The following is a 21313-nucleotide window of genomic DNA, read 5'->3' on the forward strand; positions in this document are numbered from 1 at the left end:
ATTGGCTGCTGCTTCCTCATGAACGCTAGACAAGTATGGGAATAATAGTCTTTCTCATCTTAGAAGGGTTTTATTTATTTTTTAATTTTATGTACTTGGTACAAGGCCTCTGTCTCAACTTTCCCAATGCTGGGATTACAGGCATGTGCCACCACGCCCAGTTTCAGTGGCCAGCTTGTCATGCCCCAGGCAAGGCCAGCATGACATGTGGTTCTGGGGATCAACTCCAGGTCTTTGAGCTTGCCTAGACAGGAACTTAGACTGCTGAGCTATCTCCGTGGCCCACTTGTCTTAGATTTTTAAAATAGGGATGTTCCCACGTTTGTCTTTTAACAAGATGATTTTTGGCATGAGGGTTGGGGGTCTGTCCCTTAGAGCCCTTAATTCATTGAAAATAAATCCAAGTTATAGAACAAAAACAGTCATTTCATGTAAAACAAAGGTGTGGATAAAATAAAAATCATTCGTGAACTATATCCTAAAATATTCTTTCTTATTGTTTCACGTGTAACAAGCAAATGGATCTTTCGTTGCATGTGTACACATTTGTTCTCTTTTTATGCTTTCTAAAACAAAACAGAACAAGTTCTCTAATGAGTATATTAAGTTTGACTTTTTTTGAAGTTCTGGATATAATATTAACATGCTAACATTTAATATGTTATATAAATGATGATAAGGATTATGTTAGTCTTGTCAACTTCTGTGATGGTACACTGTTTGGTTTGGTTTGGTTTGAGATGCAATCCCACTGTATAGCCCAGGCTGGATTTGAACCCCAAATCTGCCTGCCTCAGCCTCATGAGTGCTGTGATTACAGGCTTATCTCACCATGCCCAACTTGTAATATTGCATTTACTGTAATACTTATATTGAACATTTTTAAAAAATTTTATTTATTTGTGTGTGTTTGTGTGTGTGTGTGTGTGTGGCCAGCTGAGCCCACCAGGGGGCAGGGCTGGCTGGCATGTGGTGCTGGGGGATTGAACCACGGTCCCTGATGCTTTGCTAAGCTTGTTCTAATTAGGTGCTTTAGACCAGTGAGCCATCTCACCAGCCCTGTAATACTTATATTGAGCTAGAGAAGTTTCATATACAGCTTCTGATGGAGCTGTTTATATCTAGTTCTTTTTTATTTATTTCGCATTTTGAGACAGGATCTTGCTAAACTGCTGACTGGACTAAAACTTGCGATCCTCTCGCCTCAGCCTCCCAGAGTGCTGGGATTATAAGTGAGTGCAACACATCACACCTGGTTTAATTTTAACCCTTTTCCAAGAGAAGATTCATGAAGTTTTATAGCTGATATTCCATTACAAATTGCTAAGTGAACAATTTAGCTATTAAACCAAAAACACTGGTCTCTCTGGTGATGTCCAGGACTAATTTGGGGCAGGTAGAGGAGGAGCAGGTGTGGGTGGTTGGGGCAAGAGATAAGGCTTTCTCCACTATTAAGAGTAATGAAAAAACTGTGCTAACATGGACATAATTTATGTGCTCTTAAATTTATTTGAACCCTTGTTAAAGAAGATCTGTCTTTACAAATACACAGCACATATAATTTGATTATCTCTTCCTACTAAAAGTATAGAAAAAGTCAATGGATCTTACTAAATGTCTCTTGACCATGAATGCACAGTGTCCCGTTTTCTCCTTTAACTTTCCAATATCAGAATTTTATTAACATCTATTAATAAGGAACCTCTTTTATCTTAGAATAAAGTAATATGGTCATATTTTCTTCTTGTGATTAGCTGTATTTACGGAGTTATTTTTGCATAAAGATTGCTTAGTGAAATTTATCTTTCTTTGCTATTGTTACTCCGAAAAACTTTGTTTGTGTACTGTATCCAGTTTTGGTACCAATGATGTATTAAAACTACCGAGGGTTCTGTGATAGTTTTAGTATCATTGGGCTTATCTGTTTGTTGGATCAGTGGTTTTGTGGAATTCATTCATGACAGTACTAAGATCTGGTCCTTTCGGGTGGGCTTTAATCTTTGTTACTTTCTCAGCTTCTTCCATGATTATTAGATTTCACTATCTATTCCAGAAAATTTTAATAATTTTTAAAAAGTCACCTCCTTTTTTTAAGTTTTTAACATCTGTTTACCTAATATTAGGTCATATACTCTTACAGTTACTTCCTCTCTCCTGCTCTTTTTATTTTTATTTTTTAGTTTGAATAACTTTATTGAGATACAATCCATACCATTGGAATGCCATGCTATTCACTCATTTAAAGTGTACATATAATTCAGTGGGTTTTAGTATATTCAGAGCTGTACAAATATCACCATGAAAAATTCTCATCACCCCAAAAAGAAATCTTGTACTCCTTAGCTATAATTCCACCAACTCCTCCATCTTCCCTAGTCCTGAGAAACCATTAACTTACTTCTTGTTTCTGTAGATTCACCTATTATAAATATTTTCTATAAATGGAGTCATACAAATTCTGTGTTTTTCTGAAAGCCTTCTGTCCTTTAACATGTTTTCAAGGTTTATCTGCATTACAGCATGTATTTCATTTTTAAAAAAAAATACTGAGTGATATTCCATTGTATGGATATATCACATTTTATTTAACTTTATTTGGAAATTTGAGTTATTTCCACTTATCTGTTGTGAATAATGCTATTATAAAGTCTTTAAGTACAGGGCCAGAGAGATATGCAATACATGTCTGAAGTCATGAATGACCTCAGTGATACTGAATGACTTCAGTCTGCTCTCTTTTTTTTATTGACTCTTTTTTTTTAACCTCTTGATTGTTGGGATTATGTTATTATTTCAAAAGATAGGCACTTATAGCTTGCAATTTTACATTTTTCTTCAAGTAGTGAATTAATTTTTAGAGGTTTGTATGTCTCTACTATATAACATGTGGCATGCTGTGTTATGGTCTGAATCTATATATTCCCCAAAAGACTCATGTGGTCATAGGTGAGGCTTTTTGGAGGTGGCTGGGAATGTGATGCTGGGATAAAGGGTGTGTGGTAACTCAATAAGTCCACTGATTTGTCTAGCATAATTCTAGGTATACAAAATAGCAAGGCCCACCCTAGGTATGGGTAGCACCACCCAAAAAATGCTGATAGCCTAGAAGAGATAAAAGGGAGGGGCAGGCTTGCAGGAGCAGCAGCTGCTCCTTGCTCCTTTCTGTCTTCTTCCTGTTTGCCATGTACAATTTCTCCACTGCAAAGCCCCCCTGCCATCTATGGTGCCTTGGAGGCAGCTAACTATGGACTGAAACTTCTACAAACTATAAACTGAAATAAACTTTTCTTGTTTAACTTGTGGGTACTGGATATTTTTATCACCAATGAGGAAAGTAATTTATACACTGTCCTAATCTGTCCATAGTCTTTGTCCCTTGTTTTCTTTGCCCAGATTATTCATTCATTATTTTCTTGGCTGGGCCATCTGGATAAATTTGAACCTAATCTCTGCTCATATCCCCTGGCTTCTAGTATGTTTTAATGCTTAGATTTTTTTTTTTTGAAGCTAGACTATGGAAGGATTGAGAAGTGCCAAACTGAGGCATTCTATGTAAAAGAGGGCATTAATTAAGGAGAAAGCCAAAATTAGAGGCTAATCCTGCTTTTCCATTTCATTTCTTCATAGGCCAGTAAAGAATATGGAGAACACCAGCATCATGGACTAAGCAAGGTACAGAACACGTGAGAGGTGCGGACTAGCACCTTAATCCATGGGGCTGTCATAATGAAGCACCACAGACCAGGTTGCATGTCACCAGCAGGCATTAATTGCATATGGATCTGGGAGCTGAGAAATCTGAGATCGGGGACAGGTGATTCAGTGCCATGGGAAAACTTGCTTTCAGCTTCACAGATGGTACATCCTCCCATGTCTTAACATAGTAGGGTGACTTGCTATCTCTCTGGGGACTCTATACGAGCACAGTCACAAGCCCGAGGGCTCTGCCTCTGTGACCCAATCACCTGGGATAAGGACCCCAGGTCCTAGCACATGGGTTGGGGTGGCAGTGGTGAGGATTTTTCATCACAGGAACATGGAAGGCCTGAGACATAAAGATGCAGTCCACATGGAGCACACGTCCAGGAAGCCAGCAGCACGCTCAGTGAGTACACTTAGTGTTAGGCTGTTCACGCACAAAGATAATTTAAAACATGGAACTAGGAAAGGCCTGCACAGTGGCCTAGTTGTACCAACAGGCCTGGGCTTCTAGAGTGGCTTTGGCTACAATTCTTTGGCTGCATCTTTGAGGGTATATGTTTACTTCTGCCAGTGAAACATGTTTGTCCTAGGTTTGAAAGAGAAAAAGAAGAGAAATATTTTTTTTCATGGACAGCTGGGAAGAGGTGCATGGCTTTTGTTTTTAATGTGCAGTGGGGCATTCTGCCAAGAAACATATTTTTCAGTTATGTGAAGCTGAGTCCATTGACAGCAGGTTGGATTTCTCTCTTCATTCTTTTGGATGTTCCAACATTTGTGTAAGTTAATTATTTACATTAAATCCTTACTGGCTAAGATGCCTAGGGGCTATTGGAAACAAAATATAATTGCCATGGGCTAAGTTGGGTCCCCTATGGAAACCCTAGTGCCCATCAACTCCGAAAGTGGCTATACTTAGAGACAGGTCATTTAGAAGTAGGATAAAATGAGGCCATAAGGGTGGGTTCTGATCCAGGGTGGCTTTATACGCAAAGCAAATTTGAACACATGACGCTCCAGGGTGTCTGTACACAGAGGAAGGACCAAAAAAGGACAAAGTGGGAAGTGAACCATCTATAAGATCAGCCAGAGAGAGGCCAAGAGGAAGCCAATCCCCCAGAACCTTGACCTTTTTGCTCATAGAACTGTGAGTACAGACTGTGGTATTTATGATGGCAACCTTAGGAAAAGAACACTGACCTAAATGAGAGCCAGGCTGGTGGAACTGTAGCCCTCCAAATAATCCCTCTGACTCTTTGGAATGCAGGGACAGTTCAGGTGGCTCTCTTAGGTTCACATATTTGTGAGATACTTCCCAGTAAGGAAATTGTCTTCTAGGGTGAACTTTCACAAAACTACCCAAGCAACACTGACACAACTAGTTCGATCCCAACCTAGTTCTTTCTCTAAATTCACATATGTAACATTCATTCATATTCCTTCAATGAAACATTTTAAGGACTTGCCAAGTAGACATTTCCATTGAGCAATTTTGTTGAACCTACTGAATTCCTACAAACATCACTATCAAACATCTCTGTCTCTTGTCCACAAGTGGTCCCCACTCTTTTGGACAGTAAGGACCAGTTTCATGGATGACCATCTCCCTTGGAAGGTGTGGGTATGCAGAGGAATGCTGGTGGCAGAATGAGTCAAAGGAACATGTTGCACAATTTAGATCAGTGGTGAGCCTCTGATAGGAGTGCTGTGGCAGGCACACGGAGGCCGCTCTGTTGGGACAAGCCAAGTTGCCTCAGCATCAACCCAGCAATGAGCACTGGATAACAGCACACATAGGGGCCATGTGCATGCTGGGAAAGCAGAAGACACTAAGCGGTGATGTCATAAGCAGTTTGGGTGCTCTGACTCTAAAAGGTTTGCCATCACAGATCTAGATCTTCAGTTTTGCTGATGATGATCTGACAGGAGGTGGAGCCGAGAAGGGGATGTGATCCTGGCCATAAAGCTTTGCTTGCTGGTCACTGCTTGCTTCTTGCCATGCAGCCCAGTTTCTGTAACACCTACAGCTATTCTTATGTAGGGTTTACACACCATGGAGCTAATGTAAAGTGAGAGAGTACTTTCATTTTTTCTAGAAACTTCAAGTAGAGCCAAACAGGAATGTTCTGATTTGTTTGCAGGAATCGGGAATTAAATTTTATTTTCTTTATCACATTTTAAAAAAAATATTAAAATGCTCTACAGTGAAATGAAGTTGTAGGGCATGATTACTGACACAGTTCAGTGTAAGAATTCAATCTTAGTTCTCATTACACGAGAAACCATAAACCATACTCAACTGAAAAAAGGAGAGTGGACTTTGAAGAGAAGTTGTAACTGCAGGTAACAACTTCCAATTTTTTCCCTTTATACATGATAAAGCAAGCAGATCTTTATTCCACAAGTCAAGAAAACGTGGATTTTGGTTTTTATTAAGTATATGTTGTGTTGTCTATATTGCTTACTCTTTGCCTGTCTACTCACCTGTATGCACTCTCCATACTGACATACATTGAATGACTCTACAAGTAGTCTAATTTCAGATTCAAGTCTGTGTCAATTATGTTTCTCTATATTTGCACCTTTTTCTGACTAATAAAGTGCCTCCTGAATTGAGCCATAATCTTTCTTTGGTATGGAGGGACCCTCTTCTCATTTCTAAATATACTTCTATGAAAGGATATATGAATCACTTAAGTTCATTTTTATTTTCTTTTTGTGGTACTGGAGATTGAACTCAGGACCCTGAGCTTGCCAGGCAAGCACTTATTCTACTGAGCCATCTCCCTGGGCTCACTTAAGTTCATTTTTTAATGTGGGGTTTGCACAAGAACAGACTTTAATATGAGAAGACAGTGTTTGTTCTTTGATTCTTTTATCTGTTTCCTCAAATTCCAGGCAAAGCAAGTCTTACGATCCCATTAGTAGAAAGCACAGTCCATTAAACAAACAAAAACATAGGGTGATTGTCACATACCACCACTTATGAAAATTAATTTTGACCTTTTCCCTTTGAAAAGTCAATCATAATAGATATTTTAATTTCAGAAGATCTTGCTAACCAACCAGACAGATAAAAACAGGTCTGTTTTTATCTAAATGTTATTTCTATAAGAAATAACATTTAAATAAAACCTGCTCAATTTTTAAACTGTTTCTGTTTACTGCAAAAAAAAATTATAGTGGCATTAAAGGAATTAAGAAAAACACTCATACAGATTTCAGTTTTGTATATTTCCTGTCTTTCTTTATATGTTTTAATACATTCATTTACTTTCCAGTTATCTGACTATAAAGAGAAAACAACTCTAGAGCTAAATTCTATCCCCACAAGTAAGAATTTTGTGACAGTCACGACGTAAAGACAAAGACCCAAAATAGTCTAGTCCTGTGGTCTTGTGGTGCTGCCAATGCCTGTTAACATGTACCCCAAGTCTCCAAATTCTTAATTTTTATTTATTAGTAATCGTAGAACTCAAAATACATCCTTGATTTCCTTTGCTGCATAAGAGAGGGCAGAGGCAGACTCTATCTACCCCAGTACCTACCACAGTGCTAGGATAGTTACTAAGTGAAAACAGAAAAGAAGGGGAACTGGTATCTTTCTGTTGGCTCCAAATCTGTCTCCCCTCTCTAACAATCTTTTATTCATCTGAGAGCACAGATTTGTGATAAAGAAGAAAAAAAAATCGCTATTGCCACATTTAACACTTGTACATTTTATTGAATTAAATCAGCCATTGTACAACATTGCAGCTATGTATTGTTAGTGTTGTATTTTTTTCCATTAACTAATACATGCCCTCATAGATATATTCAATTAGTGTTATCACCATGGGAACAAGATGCTGATTCATCAACTGAAAATTCACTTCTTCTCACAGTATTCAAGTTTTTGATAACACAGCAAAAATCAAAAATCAAAGGAAGGTGAATAACCATTATGTTGTTACACAGACATCATCTGCACTGCAAATTACACAACAGAAATGCTTGTCTTGGGCTCCAGGTGGAGGTTGTGACAAAAGGACCTTGGTGGGTATCACAAAGGTCCACATGGGCCTCTCTCCTTTCAGATGCCAAAGAGCACTCTATTTCCTATCCTGCCACAAAGTGCTAGCCTTTTCAGATCAGGAGATCTGACTTACGGGAAACCTCCCTCCCGGAATATTTTTTTCTCTTGGCAATGTTACTTGAAATTGTTTGTCGCATTGGTTTCTGACATGTGGAGCAATGAGTCATTTTTTGCACAACAGGAAAAGACCAGATAGAATTGGAAAAAGTTCAATCCCTGGAGGATAGACTTTTTATTTCATCTTCATTGAATATACTTTTCTTTAACAAATAACTGGTTCAAAATGTATACTGTTTATATGAATATATCTGTGAATATATAATATATATGTTAAAATGCTACACAGCTTTGACCACTAGAGGAAGAAGAAACAGGACGTGGAAATCATTCAGATTGCTCCAGTCCCTTCTTTGAAACAAACAAACAGAAAAGTGCACAAACGCACTTAAGAATTTCCAAATAAGTTGGATTTCAAATAAATAAACCAAAAATTTTAACCAAAACCAAACTTTCAAAGGATTTCTCAACTATATCTGCAAGCCGAAATACAGATCTCGCTGGAAGGTGAAAAGTTTTCACTCAGGGCAAAAAAGAATGAAAACCATTGCTGTGATCGGAAGAAGGGTTTATGTGGCTTTGATTTTTAAATGTCACATGCAGGTATTGGAGAAGACATAAAGCTTGGGGGGGGCAGTGAAAAACTAAAAAAAACAAAACAAAAAAAAAAACACTGACAGGGTAAAGGAATTTAACTTTTTTTTTTTTTTTTTTTTGTAGTGAGTAAATCTTGTTACCATTGAATTTATCTACAGTGCAGTGGCTGGAAGAAAGTACCACCAGTAAGACAGTGTGGTTTGCTAAAGCAGCAAGGGAAACTGGAAAAGTACAGTAGTTATAACTTTTAAAATACCCTGCCAACATGTCCAAAATCAGAAAGACCTGAAGATGCTAGAATGCCACAGGAAGTAGCTTTTTGCAGCTAAATACCTCATTGTCTCAATCTGTCTGCCTCCTGCTCCCTTTGCCCCTTCCCCAGACAGTCATAGATGATGGCTGGCGAGCACCAGCAGGAGCTTCATAGTGAGGCCAGTTCTGCAGGATTATTGACTCTTCTTTAAATAAGAGCAATTGGCTACTCTGGACGTCCTAAGGATGTGGTAGTTCTGTGGTGCTTCTTTCACAGTAGAACTGTGTTGTTTAATCATTTGATTGTGTTAGCAATATCTTTATTAACCATTGTTCAGCAATTTCTAGAGACTTTTCATTCCATGGTGCCCAGTGTAGATATGGTAGGCAGTGGTTTTGATTTTTAACACATTGTTCATCTGAGCATTTCAGCTATATACATTGTACATGGATATCCTGAGGAAGGAATCCTCTGGGCCGTCACTAAAAGAGATCTGCAGCTGAAGTTCTTCCAATCAATGCATTTCTATGGAGCTTGAGCAGAAGCAAAGAACAGCAGAGGTGGCTGGGTCCCAGGTTCCCACAGACACACCAAGGAGCAGATACAGCATCCACAACGAAGGGTGCTATCTTTGGTCACAAATTAGCTTATCATTAGAGAATGGGGAAAAAGAAAACCAAAAGAAAATGCTGTATATTTTCTAACAGTGGAAATGTCAGGGGATCCCATACACTGGGCCAGTGAGATCACTCCTCTAAGGAAACGGGAAGGTGCACACTGGCAACTGGAGTGGGGTGAGCAGCTCCTCATGTGGCCGCTCTCTTCAGGTCCTCCTGGCAGAAATGCTGAAGGAGTTTCTGGAGGTCATGCTGGAGATCATCCTGGCCCAGTGCTTCTGGCACATCCTCCAGGTGCTCCAGCTCAACACGTTTCCCACGCTGGTCCTTCACCACAGCCCTCTTCTGTGTCCTGGCTTTACTCATTGTTGTCCTGGAGGAGAGTGGACAGAGAGAATTATGCTTTCTTGACTGCTAAAAGGCAGCTTCTCAGGATGAGGTTAACTGTGACTCTAAAGTCCTTCTTGTCTTACTTCTAGATAGTCCCACCAAGCTAGCAGTATAACAGCTACGGCATCTCTCCAACTCTTGGTTACAACTACTATGACTGAAATAGCTTATGACACTTTGAGAGTGCATTGTGAAGCTGGGTGTGGTGGCACACGCTTGTACTGCCGGCACGCTGGGAGGCTGAGGCAGAAGGACTGCATATTTGAGTCCAACCTGGGAAATTTAGTGAATTAGCAATACTGTCTCAAAATAAGAAAGGCCTTGGGGGGCCAGGGATATAGCTCAGTAGAATAACCACTTTCTTGGCAAGTGCAGGGTCCTGAGTTCAATCCCCAGTACCCCCCCCCCAAAAAAAGGCCTGAGGATGTAACTCAATGCAAAGGTCCTGGTTCAATCTTTAATACTCTTCCCAAAAAATGTATGTTGGAATGAGGAACATTTTTTTAAAACCTTTAAGGAATGTTTCAAATAAATGAAACCATACTTTAATATGATTCTCTGAAAAAAAACCCATATAGCCGTTCATGTTTTGATTAAGTTGTATTGATCTAAAGACCCCAATTCATCCTGAGTAATTCCACAAGCCCCTTTCAACAGCAAAGAAAAACAGTTTTTCACATAATTTATTCAAAGCCACCTCAGCTGCCCACTTAATCCTTAGAGTCTTCTTCTGACCCAAACTTCCCAAGTGACGCTCTGAGAAAACTTCTGTAGGAGACACCATCTCTTAAAAGTGCAATATTATTCTGCCATAAACTGGGAAGTGATGATGGCTGAAAGTCTCCTAAAGCTTCATCTGGATAGAGAGGAGAAAGAGGAAACAGAAGAAAATCCCAGACAGAAAAATGTATCCTTTACATTCTCAGAGCTGTCCACACTTTACTCATTCAGGGTAACCTGCTTGTCTCTAATCAGACTGGTGGTTCCTTGAGAAAAGATGCTGTAACTTTATTTATTGATTGGTTTATTTTTTAGATAGAGCTGAACTCACTGTGTAGTCTAAGCTGACCCTAAACTTACGGTGATCTTCCTGCCTCAGCCTCTTGTGCACTGAGATTACCGGCATGTACCACCACATCTGGCAAGACACTCCCACTCACTGCTATATTTCACACTATTAATTCCCTGCACTCTTCTTTAAATATGATCATGCCCTAGTTTGCTCACTATTAGTTCTTCTCACCATGTACTTGTAAATATAATTATTCATGCCACAAACACTTGTGAAGGTGCTGCATTTGCCAAACACAGTTATTATAAAAAATAAGGAAATAATCTTATGAGAATTTAAGCAATATCACCCATATAAAAATAGCAGCATGCAGTGGAACCAAGAAGAGCCTATAAGCACAGGCCCTTCATCGTCCCTGAAACTGGGGTAGGACAGGACCAGTGGCTGGGGCTTCACCTGGCCTTTTTCTTATGGATTCCTAATGTCCAGAAGCTGGAAGTTCTGCCCACCCTCAACCTCTGAGCATTCACTGAGATCATCCCACGTTATAGAAAAAGGACTTGCTTCAGGCCGAATGCTCCCCACCTTGTTTCCTCCTCCCTTCTCTCCTGTTCTCTCACTCTTCTCTGAAATAACATGAATTGCTCTGTATTTGAAGGCAATTTAAATTTGTTCCTCTCAATGAAATGGTTAAATATGATTGCAGTGGAAAATCAGGCTACATTTTTCTACCTATGCAGCACCCACTACTTTTCCTCTTAAAAAGGCAGGTAGGTGTCTGACTATTTCTGCCAAGAATGAGGAGAAGCCTTATAGTAAGCACTGGCATTAGGAGGCTGGTCTGTATCGGAGGACATTTCTTGCATTTTCTGCAGGTGCAGCATGTGTGATTGAAAAGTAAAATATATATTTAAAATTTTAAAATATGTTAACAGTGTAACACATGTCTCCAATAAGCTCCCTCAGAATATCCCTCCTCACTGCAAGCACAGCCTGTTGTTTTGGCCAGCTTCTTGAGCAGCGCTGGCCCCCTTTCGTGAGTATCTTCAGTTGCACTGTCCTGGCTGCCTTGATGTCCCGAATTGGTTCTGAACATTTCCCTTTGATGAGCATTTTGACTTTGGAGAACAGCCTGACGTGGCACAATGCTAGATATGGTGAATAAGGTAAATGAGCGTGCACACTGTCATGTTTGCACAAGCCTGTTTCTGTTGGATGACAGAAACATTCAAGGTACTGGCAGCAGCATTCACAGTATTTTTGATCACACCTCATAAAGACACTCAGGAAACAGAACTTTCAGAACTGTTTCAGAAAGTGGCATGAAGGGCCAGCCAGATAGCTCAGTGGATTAAAGTGCCTGCAGGTAAGCGCAGGGGCTGGAGGTTTGATCCCCAGGCCTGCCGTGAATGCCCCGCCCCCAGGGCACGCTGAGACAGTGAGACTGGGCGTGGTGGTGCACACCTGTAATCCCAGCTCTTGGGAGGCTATAAACAGGCAGATCACAATGTGTCAGATCTAGCAGTGAGACCCTGAACATCCTGTAGACTCTTCGCTAAAATTAAAAAAAATAAAGAAGGAATAGAAAGTAGAATGAATGATGGAATAAGTGCATGTGAAGTGAGGGGCAGTATCTTGAAGGGAAATAACAGTTTTCCCAACTGTTATTATTGTTTTTTCCAACAATAATTTAAAAACTTTAGGGGCTGGCGAGATAGCTCAGCAGACTAAAGCACCTGCTTAGGCAAGCTTAGGCAAGCACAGGGACTGTTGCTCCATCCCTGGCACCACATGCCATCACAGCTCTGACCCCAGGATGGGCTGAGTGGGAGAGCCCAGGCGCAGTGGCATACACCTGCAATCCCAGTGCTGGGGAGGCTGAGAAAAGGAGGATCACTATGAGTATGAGCTGTGTAGTGAGACCCTGTAACAACCAAATACATTTTTTAAAAAAATCAAATATTCGCCATACATTTTGATCACCCCATGTAAGCAGACAAATGCTTATGAATGTGAAGAAATTTGGAACAGAATAGATTTGGAGGCCAATTAATGAAAAATTTGGATTATATATTATAGGATTATAATTCTATAATCTTATATCAGTACTCATAAAATGTTTTCAGCTTCTTGGTGAAAAGGCACAATAGGAATCCATGCTTAGAATAGATTTGGAGGCCAACTCATGCAAAATTTGGCTGTCATGGCATGTGGTGCCAGGGATCGAACAACAGTCCCTGCACTTGCCTAAGCAGACACTTTAGTCTGCTGAGCTACCTTGTCAGTCCCTAAATTTTTTAATTATTGTTGGAAAGACACATCACCACTATTTCCCCTTATTTTCTTTGGTAATACGTCTCAGTGTGGCACATCACAGAGTTCCAACACAGACCAGCTCTGGGGACTCAAATGGTCTCTCTTCCCAGCTTCAAATTCAACAAGTGTAACAAAGAATTTTACATTAATTGGCCTCCAAATCTATTCTACTCCAAATTTACCCTGTGATGTTAGGGCACACGGGGTAGTATAGTTTCATCTCAAAAACTAGAGACAAGATTTAAAGTTCAGAATCTAAGAAGCATTTTACACACAATTGATGTCGCATTTTTAAAGTTCGAAGACAGAAATCATGCTCTTAAATTCCTAGGTGCTGTTGTTTTTCACATTTGATTGGAGGGTGAAATTTTACTGTTCTAATTATGTTCCAAAGGCTTAAAATAACCTAAGCAATGCATAAATGGCAATCTTTTTCTTCTCAGTGAGGTGAAAACCACAACAGCATGAATTCCTATTGTGCCTTTTTGCCAAGAAGCCAAAAGCATTTCATGAGTGCTGATTCTTATAGGATTGCTCGTGCATCAGAGGGAAGCAGACCCTGGCCATGATCCCAGATGGCAGCTCACACCAACCACGGAGGAAGGGGGCCATTCAAAGCACCTTGCTGCTGCCCCTTGCTGTGTGGAGAAAAAGAGCTGCCTGCTGCTTCACACCCTTTCTTATTTTACTAAAGCCCCTAGCTTCATAATCCCTATGGACATCAAAACCATGCTCATGCTATATATCTCGCATGCAGACTCATAAAACAGCTTGTGAAAAAAAAGCATGTACCACACACAGGAATGCTAAGAGGGAGCTAAGGTAGGTCACCAAGTTAATTCACAAGCAACAGATTAGACTTTCGTTGCTGCCAACACAATGGCTCTCCAGCTGGTGGGCTTTCTCTATTCTCGTGACTTGTGGAGACCCAGGGATTCCGACTGTGTAAGCTGTTATTTTACTGCCACTGTGCCTTAGCATTCGAATTGCAGCCCCATAGGACACTGCAAATATGACACACCAACAAACTGGATGAATGCCTCATGGTACAGGACAACTTGCAGTTCTGGAGGAGTTTTACATGTGTCAGGGCTCTGTCTTTCTGTTCTTAGAATAGGAAACTGTTTATGGTGTTAGTTGGCAATACATCACCCCATGCTACCCCAAACCTTTTAATTATGGATCCATCCTCTTTCAGGATTTCCTTCTCTACTAAATTTGGGAGGTGGACTTTCATGTGGCTACCTGTGTAACTTAAAGCCTGAGGTAAGAAAAACAAAAAGACAACACTCATCACAATCCAAAGCAATCTCCCACTTTGTTAATTTAGATCCAGTCTGAAAAAGTATCTGTGAGAGGATAAATAAAAAGAACTCCCAGTAGCAAATGTGAGCTTAGAGTTTTATTAACAAGTCCCTTAGAATTTCCCATTTGCAAGGGAGATTTATTATATCACTTGACAAAGTTGCTAAATGACATCCATACCAACTGACTTAATTTCCTCAGCTGAAATTTCCTTCTTATGCCAGACTCTCAAATGTTAACTAGATTGACTGAGAGTAAGAACAGATCACATCCAGTGTGCAAATGGATTCACCTTTTAAACATTCAAGGCTGCTGGTTGTCAAGCATGAAGGACTAAAAGTATTAAATAAGATTTGCTTTTAATATCCAAGTACACTTATATACAATCTCAATATATGCTGTGAGTCTAGCAGAAGATACACCCGTAGCATTTGACTCTGGAATGTTTCAATGGCGAAAACTGTTTTGCGGCTGTTGACACCTGTCTGTTCCCCAAAACTCCTGGGACCACATGAGGTTCAGAATTTAGATTTTAGAAATAGGTTGGATATCCTAACATCCAGAGAAGGTGGAAACCACAGCCTGTAATCAAACTCAGTTCAAATCAGACAGCAAAAACATATGTAATTTCACTCCAAGTAAGACAAGACTCCATACCAGTTTATGTCAAGCCAAATCAGACTAGAAAATTTGTTTTGGTTTTTACAATTTTAAAATTTTGGAGCCATAGTAAGGGTCTATAAATATGCTATTATAAACCTATACCTGAATTGTTGGGAACAAGAACTTAATAACTATACATCATTTAAAATACACAAATATAAAAAATAGGAATTTTAAAACTGTCTATCATGGTAATATTGATAGAATCAGCCAGACAGGATAATTTCTACCATCTTTACCTTTTCCCATATTAATTGGGAGTACAGAATACCTCTGGGACTTTGAAATAAGATGTAAGATCATGCCCTGACTCCAGAGATTTGGACATTAAGTCAGCAGAAGTGAATCCTGAGGGTGTAGATATTTAAAACCACTTAGGGGGACATGAATGAACTTTGTAGGTTGAGGAAACATTATTTTACAATATACATTATTCATATAGGAAATCTGCTCTCTTGAATTATTATATACACTTCTACAAATTTGCATATGAAATGACACAATGGCAGACAATTTTCAAACTCAAAAACACACATAAAATACAAGTCAAAAAGCAAAAAAGACAAAATGATGCTTCTCTACCTCTTCAAAGTCATCTTTGGCTGAAGGAAGGTCAGTGGCTAAGCTAGAGTCCCCCAGCTGCTTCTCCATCCTCTCTCCACGGACCATAGTGGTTTTAACAACTTTGCTGACTCTACGGCCTTCTACTGGTTCAGCCTGAAATTGTGAGGTGCTGGACAGAATGCTGGGTTCAGACAGGGTTACCTAACAGGTGAAGGACACACAATGTAGTTTCTGATGGCCACATGTAACAGATATGAAACTTTTCTATGCTAAAAAACAAAACAATTAAAATATGCTCTAGCAGACCTAAATGACAATATTTTGGAGCAGCAAAGCAGAGTTACAGCAAAATACAAGCAATCAATTAGTGGTATCTATTTACCACTATCTCTGCCACACCTAATCAACCAGTGAGTCACTGGGATAAAAATAATCAGCCATTTTGTAAAAACTGACAGCCCTAGCGCAGTGCAGATGCAGTAATCTGTGGCTGGACTCTTTCCCCATGTGTACATGGTTTTATTTGTAGTATGAAGGTAAAGTTTACCCCAAAGGAGGAACTCAGAAAACTACAAAAAAATGCAGATTTTTTAGAAATAGATTTCTGAAGGATCTTATGTCTTCAAAAACAAAATTTTGAGGCTATAAGTGAATACAAAGTGGTGAGAATTTCTCAAATGATAATTTTAAAAAGCAAGCCTGTTCCTGAAACTGGGAAATAAAATAGAAAGAAATAAAGCTATGAATCAAAGAGTTTCTGGGTCCTGATGTTAGTGACCGCCAAAGGCTGTGGTCTGATAACAGGCATTGCCATAATGACTTCGGAAGGCCAGCGTGCCAACCAGGCACAGGCACCCAAATCTCCTCCTAAAATACACCCACCCAGCAAGTGGGATTTCATTCATTGAAAGTTTGGCTTTTGGATTTTTGCTGCGGTCAACTATGAGTTAAACAGAAAATGGTAATGAGAATGAGCAAACAATGAGAATAATGGCTTTGATGCTTCCTGTTGGTTATTTTCAAATTAAATAAAATCATGAAAAGACAAACAAATGGGTAACTATGAACAGACTGTGAGGTCTAAGTGAACAGAGGTCTCTTCCAACTTGCTAAGTTCTCTACTGCTGTCTATGAAATAAGACTTGGTATTCGGGCAGCCTCACCTCCGATTGGTTGGTGTCACTCTTCAATACAATGCGCTTTATCACTTTGGAATATCCATCTCCCTCCTCGATGGTCACAGGCTCCTGTGGTGTCCCTTGCATCAGAATCTCTTCTTTCTCCACGCCCTCTGAGGACACATACCGCCTAATGATTTTCCTAGTAACCTGAAACACATTTCATTTATGTATTATGTTGTTGAGTCACAATATGACAATGATTCATTTTAAACACAAAGCTTGAAAGCAGCCATGAAAAGAGACACCAGACAGTACCTTCTTCACCACAGTGTGTCCGTGCTCATCCACATACTCTTCTTCCGTGACACTTTCTGGGGGTATCTCAGGCATGTCATCTCCCTAGACAGTTGGGACAAAAGAGTCACATCAGGACTTGGCACCAACTCTAGGCACTAGTTCCAAGTGTTTATCATGTGAGGAATGTTAGAAAAACCAAAGGCGACCTGGAGAAGCACAGTTGAGATGCAAAATCCTGTCAAATATTTTAATTTAAAAAAAGCAAGTTGGTGGTAACATGCTTAGCAGAAGGTGGCCAAAGTTAGGGAAAACTTAAACCAACAAACAAGAAAAACAGATAAGCAAAGGTGAGTTAGGTGAAACTGGTGAACCCATCCTGTTCTCCCTTATTGGTTCTGTCTTGGTTGTAGGTTGCAAATGCCATTACCATTATGTCTTTTTACAAATATAAGAGGAAAGTTAAGGGTTCTACTTCCTCATGGCCATGCACTGCCTCAGGAGCATGCCAAGCCCTTACTGCCCCCAGTCAGTCACGGTCTAAAGGTGAGAGGGAAGAGCTGTCCCTGGCGTGCAGTAATTCAGCAGCTGGTACCTGGATGATCACTCTCCGGCGGACAACCCTGGTGGTTACCATGGCCTCCTCATCAGAGCTGGCCTCCAGCTCCCCTAATTCCTCTGTTAGCTCCTGGGGAAGCATGGAAGCATGGTTCTGTTTAACGCACTAAGGAAGAACTTTACTACTGCTTCTAGTTTTAACATACATTGTATTCTCAAAGTTATATTCATGGAGACTTTGGAGGAAACATCAGTGGGTCTGAAACTTCAATAAGAATTCAGTTGTTTGGTTCAATGAATTAAATAAATTATAATTCCAAAAGATGTGGAAAAACCTGTCAAAATTCATACAAAGAAATGTCCTGTCCATACAAACTCTTGGTACTCACTCAAACTGCTAAAAGATAACAATGCAAACACAGCAAAATGTGCAGCCATGGGCTGTTAACATTGTTTAGGCTTGAATTTCTAATACATCTGCATAGGAATATCTCATACCTGTCACAAGAAATCAAAATTTCCTGTAGATATTTCACAGTTAGTAGTACATCTCCCTAGCATCAAAAAAGGCAGACTATGAATAATAGCCTGATTTTTCAGAGAAGTTAAAATGTGAAAACAATCAGATTTGATAGACTTGGCCCAAATCCAGACATGAGGCCAAGAACACAATTTTATTTTGTTTTTATTTTTTTAAGAACACAATTGTAGATTATACCATGTCGTAGGAGTCACATATATAGAACCACCTTCTCTTCATGGAATCATATTTTTTACAAAGAGAAAGGACAAGTAAATTTACCTAACATATTTTATTTATTTATTTATTTATTTATTTATTTATTGGTGGAACCGGGGATTGAACTCAGGCCCTTGCACTTGCCAGGCAAGCACTTATTCTACTGAGCTATCTCCCCGGTCCCCCTAACATTTTAAAATACCCAATTTATATGTAGTTCTACATTCTTCTCTGTTAAAGAAAAATATCTAACTGTAAACCGAATTACACTTTAAATCAGGAACTTACTGCCTAGAAACAGGGTCAGCAAGAAGAGTAACTGAAATTGGATACCTCAGTTAAGGTCACAAGAAGTGAAGGGTCAAAATGTGGAGCTTATGAGAGATAATTAGAAGTTCGTCAAGAGTAAGTAGAAGAGGCCTTTACTAAATATGTAGAAAGGAGAATGAGTTATCAATTCTTATTTATAAGAAGGGATCATATAAATTATCCAGATGCTAATTTTAAGACTATATTTTACTTAGTCTGTGTATTCTTGGGCTAAATTTGGTAGCTTTTAAGTCCAGATAGCAAGTATGAATCATTTTTACTAGGATTCATTTAAACCAAGAACTTGAGATGAATAATTATGTGGAAAGACAAACTCAGAATAAAAATTCATTCATTGGATGAATCACTCTTTAAGTTAACTTCCAAAATGAGGGCAGTTCTCAGCCTGAATTCTTCCTAACTCGGCTGTGATTGTAGACAAATCCTGTAGCAGATGTTATCCTCACAGTGATAGAAACAAATATAGATCTTAACTCTAAGGATACGTTGTATTATTTCTGTTCCCACAAGATTCTCATTCTTTCACGTAACAAATCTATTACTACTAAAACTTGTATTGGACGTTTTTATAAACATTTTTAAACATAAAATGCTTCTGAACTCTTTTTAAAAAGGAAATAATGCCTATTTTAATTTATAGAAAGTCTAATTCAAACTGATTTTCATCTACCTTTGTATATGAAAATAATCTGGGGAACGTTTAAAGTGCTGAGTCTTGTGTCCTCTCTACCCTTTGGATTTTCAAATTTTGAAGAAGGAACAAGCTCCTCAGTTAAGACTGATGGTATGTGAACTACTTGGACCAAGTGATAGTTTAAATACATTTCTTAAGACGGTCCAACCTCTCTCCACGCCTTTAAAACGCTCTTAGTGACAGGCTGTAATGCAGTCTCATATCACTGTCAGGCAATTGGTCATCTCAAAATAGCAATAAGATTATGTAGTGTTCCTTTTATAATTTATTGCTAAATAAATATGAAGAAATTAATTTAGAAATTGTTCTTCCTCCAGGGAGGAAGGTTTGGTGGGGAATGAGCCCCATCTGAGAGCCACTGCTTGTGAGCTCCTCAGAAGACAGTCCAGAGATCTACGAGGTGGATGTTTACGTTTAAAATCATTTACTCTAGCGAAAGACACATTGTCTTTGGTCACCCTTAAAAATCCCTTTGAACACTTATCCAGTCATTCTTGCCACTTACTAAAGCAGGCTTGCAAGTCCTTTTGCATAACTGTCATTAGTTGTACTGTTGAGGCTACCTTACTTTCCTGACTTGATTCAGAATAATGACCTTTCAGGGTTATTTTAATTTTGAAGGAGAGTCCCAGTCACATAGTGAAAGATCCATTGAGTAAAGTCAGTGAAAACAGATAATAGTTTTGGTGTTTTTTTTTTTTTTTTTTTTTTTTTTTTACAAGCCTGACTTTCCACTGAATGGTACTCAGCCATGGCCTTCTCCATAGCTTCAATTCATGTAAAGACACTCACAAAAGAGCACGTCCAGAACTGCTTCAGAAAGTGACAAGAACAAGGTAAATGTCAAAGACAGAGTGAATAAATTTGAAGTGGATTAATCTAACATGTCTTTTTTCATAATAAATTTTTAAAAATCCAAAAATTAGCTATATTTTTATCACACTATATATGGCGATCCCAGCTCAGATGTGCCATGGCAACAGACCTGAGCCTGCTCATCCCTATCACTAGCCCTCATACTTAGGATTACTAATTCACCAAGAGTATTTTTTGTATACCACATGTACATTTCTCTTAGCAGAAAGACTCTTGGTGATAAAAGTAGGGCTCCTGGTTCAGTAGCCAGGATCGGGACTGTGTGCCATTCCTTCTAGATTCATTCGCTCTCTAATTTGGAAAGAGTTGAAGATTTCTTAGTGACTAGGTTCACTAATCTATTAGGCAACTTTTTCTTTTTAAAAAGAACATAAACAATTAGAGAAATGGACACTAAAAGAAGGTTTGTAGCTTTGCTAAATGTGGGCAGGAAACGAAAGGCAGGAAAATCTCACCTTTTCTAAAGCCGCATCTCCGTCGAGTCCCTCAAAGGTATGCGGCTGGTCCTGCCCTGACTCCACAATCATGAGGCTGGTTTTCTGAGGGGAGCTCGTCTCCCTGGGCTCGGGGGGCTCTTCAGGTTCCTGCACAATGGGGGAGCCTTCCCGTTCGCTGGACGTTGGGGTCCGGAGGTCCAGTCTGTCCTCCTCGGAAGGGGTCCTGATCTCTTCGGGGGTCTTGTTAGGAGAGCTTGGTGCTGCTGTGGTCCCCTGAGCCTCTGTTCTTTCTGTACCTGGGGTTGTCACACTAATACAGAAGAGCCAAGTTACACCTCACGGGAATTTGCATTTCTCCTGTTCTAGCAGGAAACTGGAAGGGAAGAGGATGCTCATCTTCACAGTTCATGATATTCATAGTTCAAATTAGCCAGCGGAGAAACTGGAAAAACATAGCATCCTGCTCTAGAGTGCTCCGTAGCTATAGCTCATTGGTGGGGCACTGCATTAACAGCAATGACTTCTAAAGATGGAAATTATCCTAAAATGGATAGTTTCCTACAAAAACCTATACAGGGGCTGGTGAGATGGCTCAGTGGTCTAAAGCACCTACTTAGGACAAGCTTAGCAAAGCACAAGGACCATGGTTCAATCCCCCAGCACCACATGCCAGCCAGCCCCGCCCCCTGGTGGGCTGAGCTGGCCACACACACACA

General features: G+C 39.6%; 1 protein-coding gene across 35 annotated transcripts in view; it reads right to left on the reverse strand.

The window, feature by feature from the left end:
• Nucleotides 1-7398: 7398 nt before the first annotated feature.
• The window catches only part of Ank2 (ankyrin 2), a 370586-nt gene continuing 356671 nt past the window's right edge, over nucleotides 7399-21313 (reverse strand). For 15 of the 35 annotated variants that reach the window (XM_023710124.1, XM_023710125.1, XM_023710105.1 and 12 more), the window contains 6 exons: nucleotides 20616-20907; nucleotides 16985-17068; nucleotides 16712-16876; nucleotides 15567-15749; nucleotides 14186-14277; nucleotides 7399-9671 (listed from right to left, as the gene is read on the reverse strand). In XM_023710124.1, the coding sequence (XP_023565892.1) occupies nucleotides 9488-9671; nucleotides 14186-14277; nucleotides 15567-15749; nucleotides 16712-16876; nucleotides 16985-17068; nucleotides 20616-20907 (1000 nt within the window). In that variant the 3' untranslated portion in view covers nucleotides 7399-9487. Of the gene's footprint in view, nucleotides 9672-14185; nucleotides 14278-15566; nucleotides 15750-16711; nucleotides 16877-16984; nucleotides 17069-17558; nucleotides 17652-20615; nucleotides 20908-21313 lie in introns of all 35 variants that reach the window. The other 20 variants (XM_023710101.1, XM_023710122.1, XM_023710099.1 and 17 more) reach the window with 4 other exon arrangements.

Source organism: Octodon degus, unplaced genomic scaffold (genome assembly GCF_000260255.1).
Source record: "Octodon degus isolate 3935 unplaced genomic scaffold, OctDeg1.0 scaffold00016, whole genome shotgun sequence".
Classification (NCBI taxonomy): Eukaryota; Metazoa; Chordata; class Mammalia; order Rodentia; family Octodontidae; genus Octodon; species Octodon degus.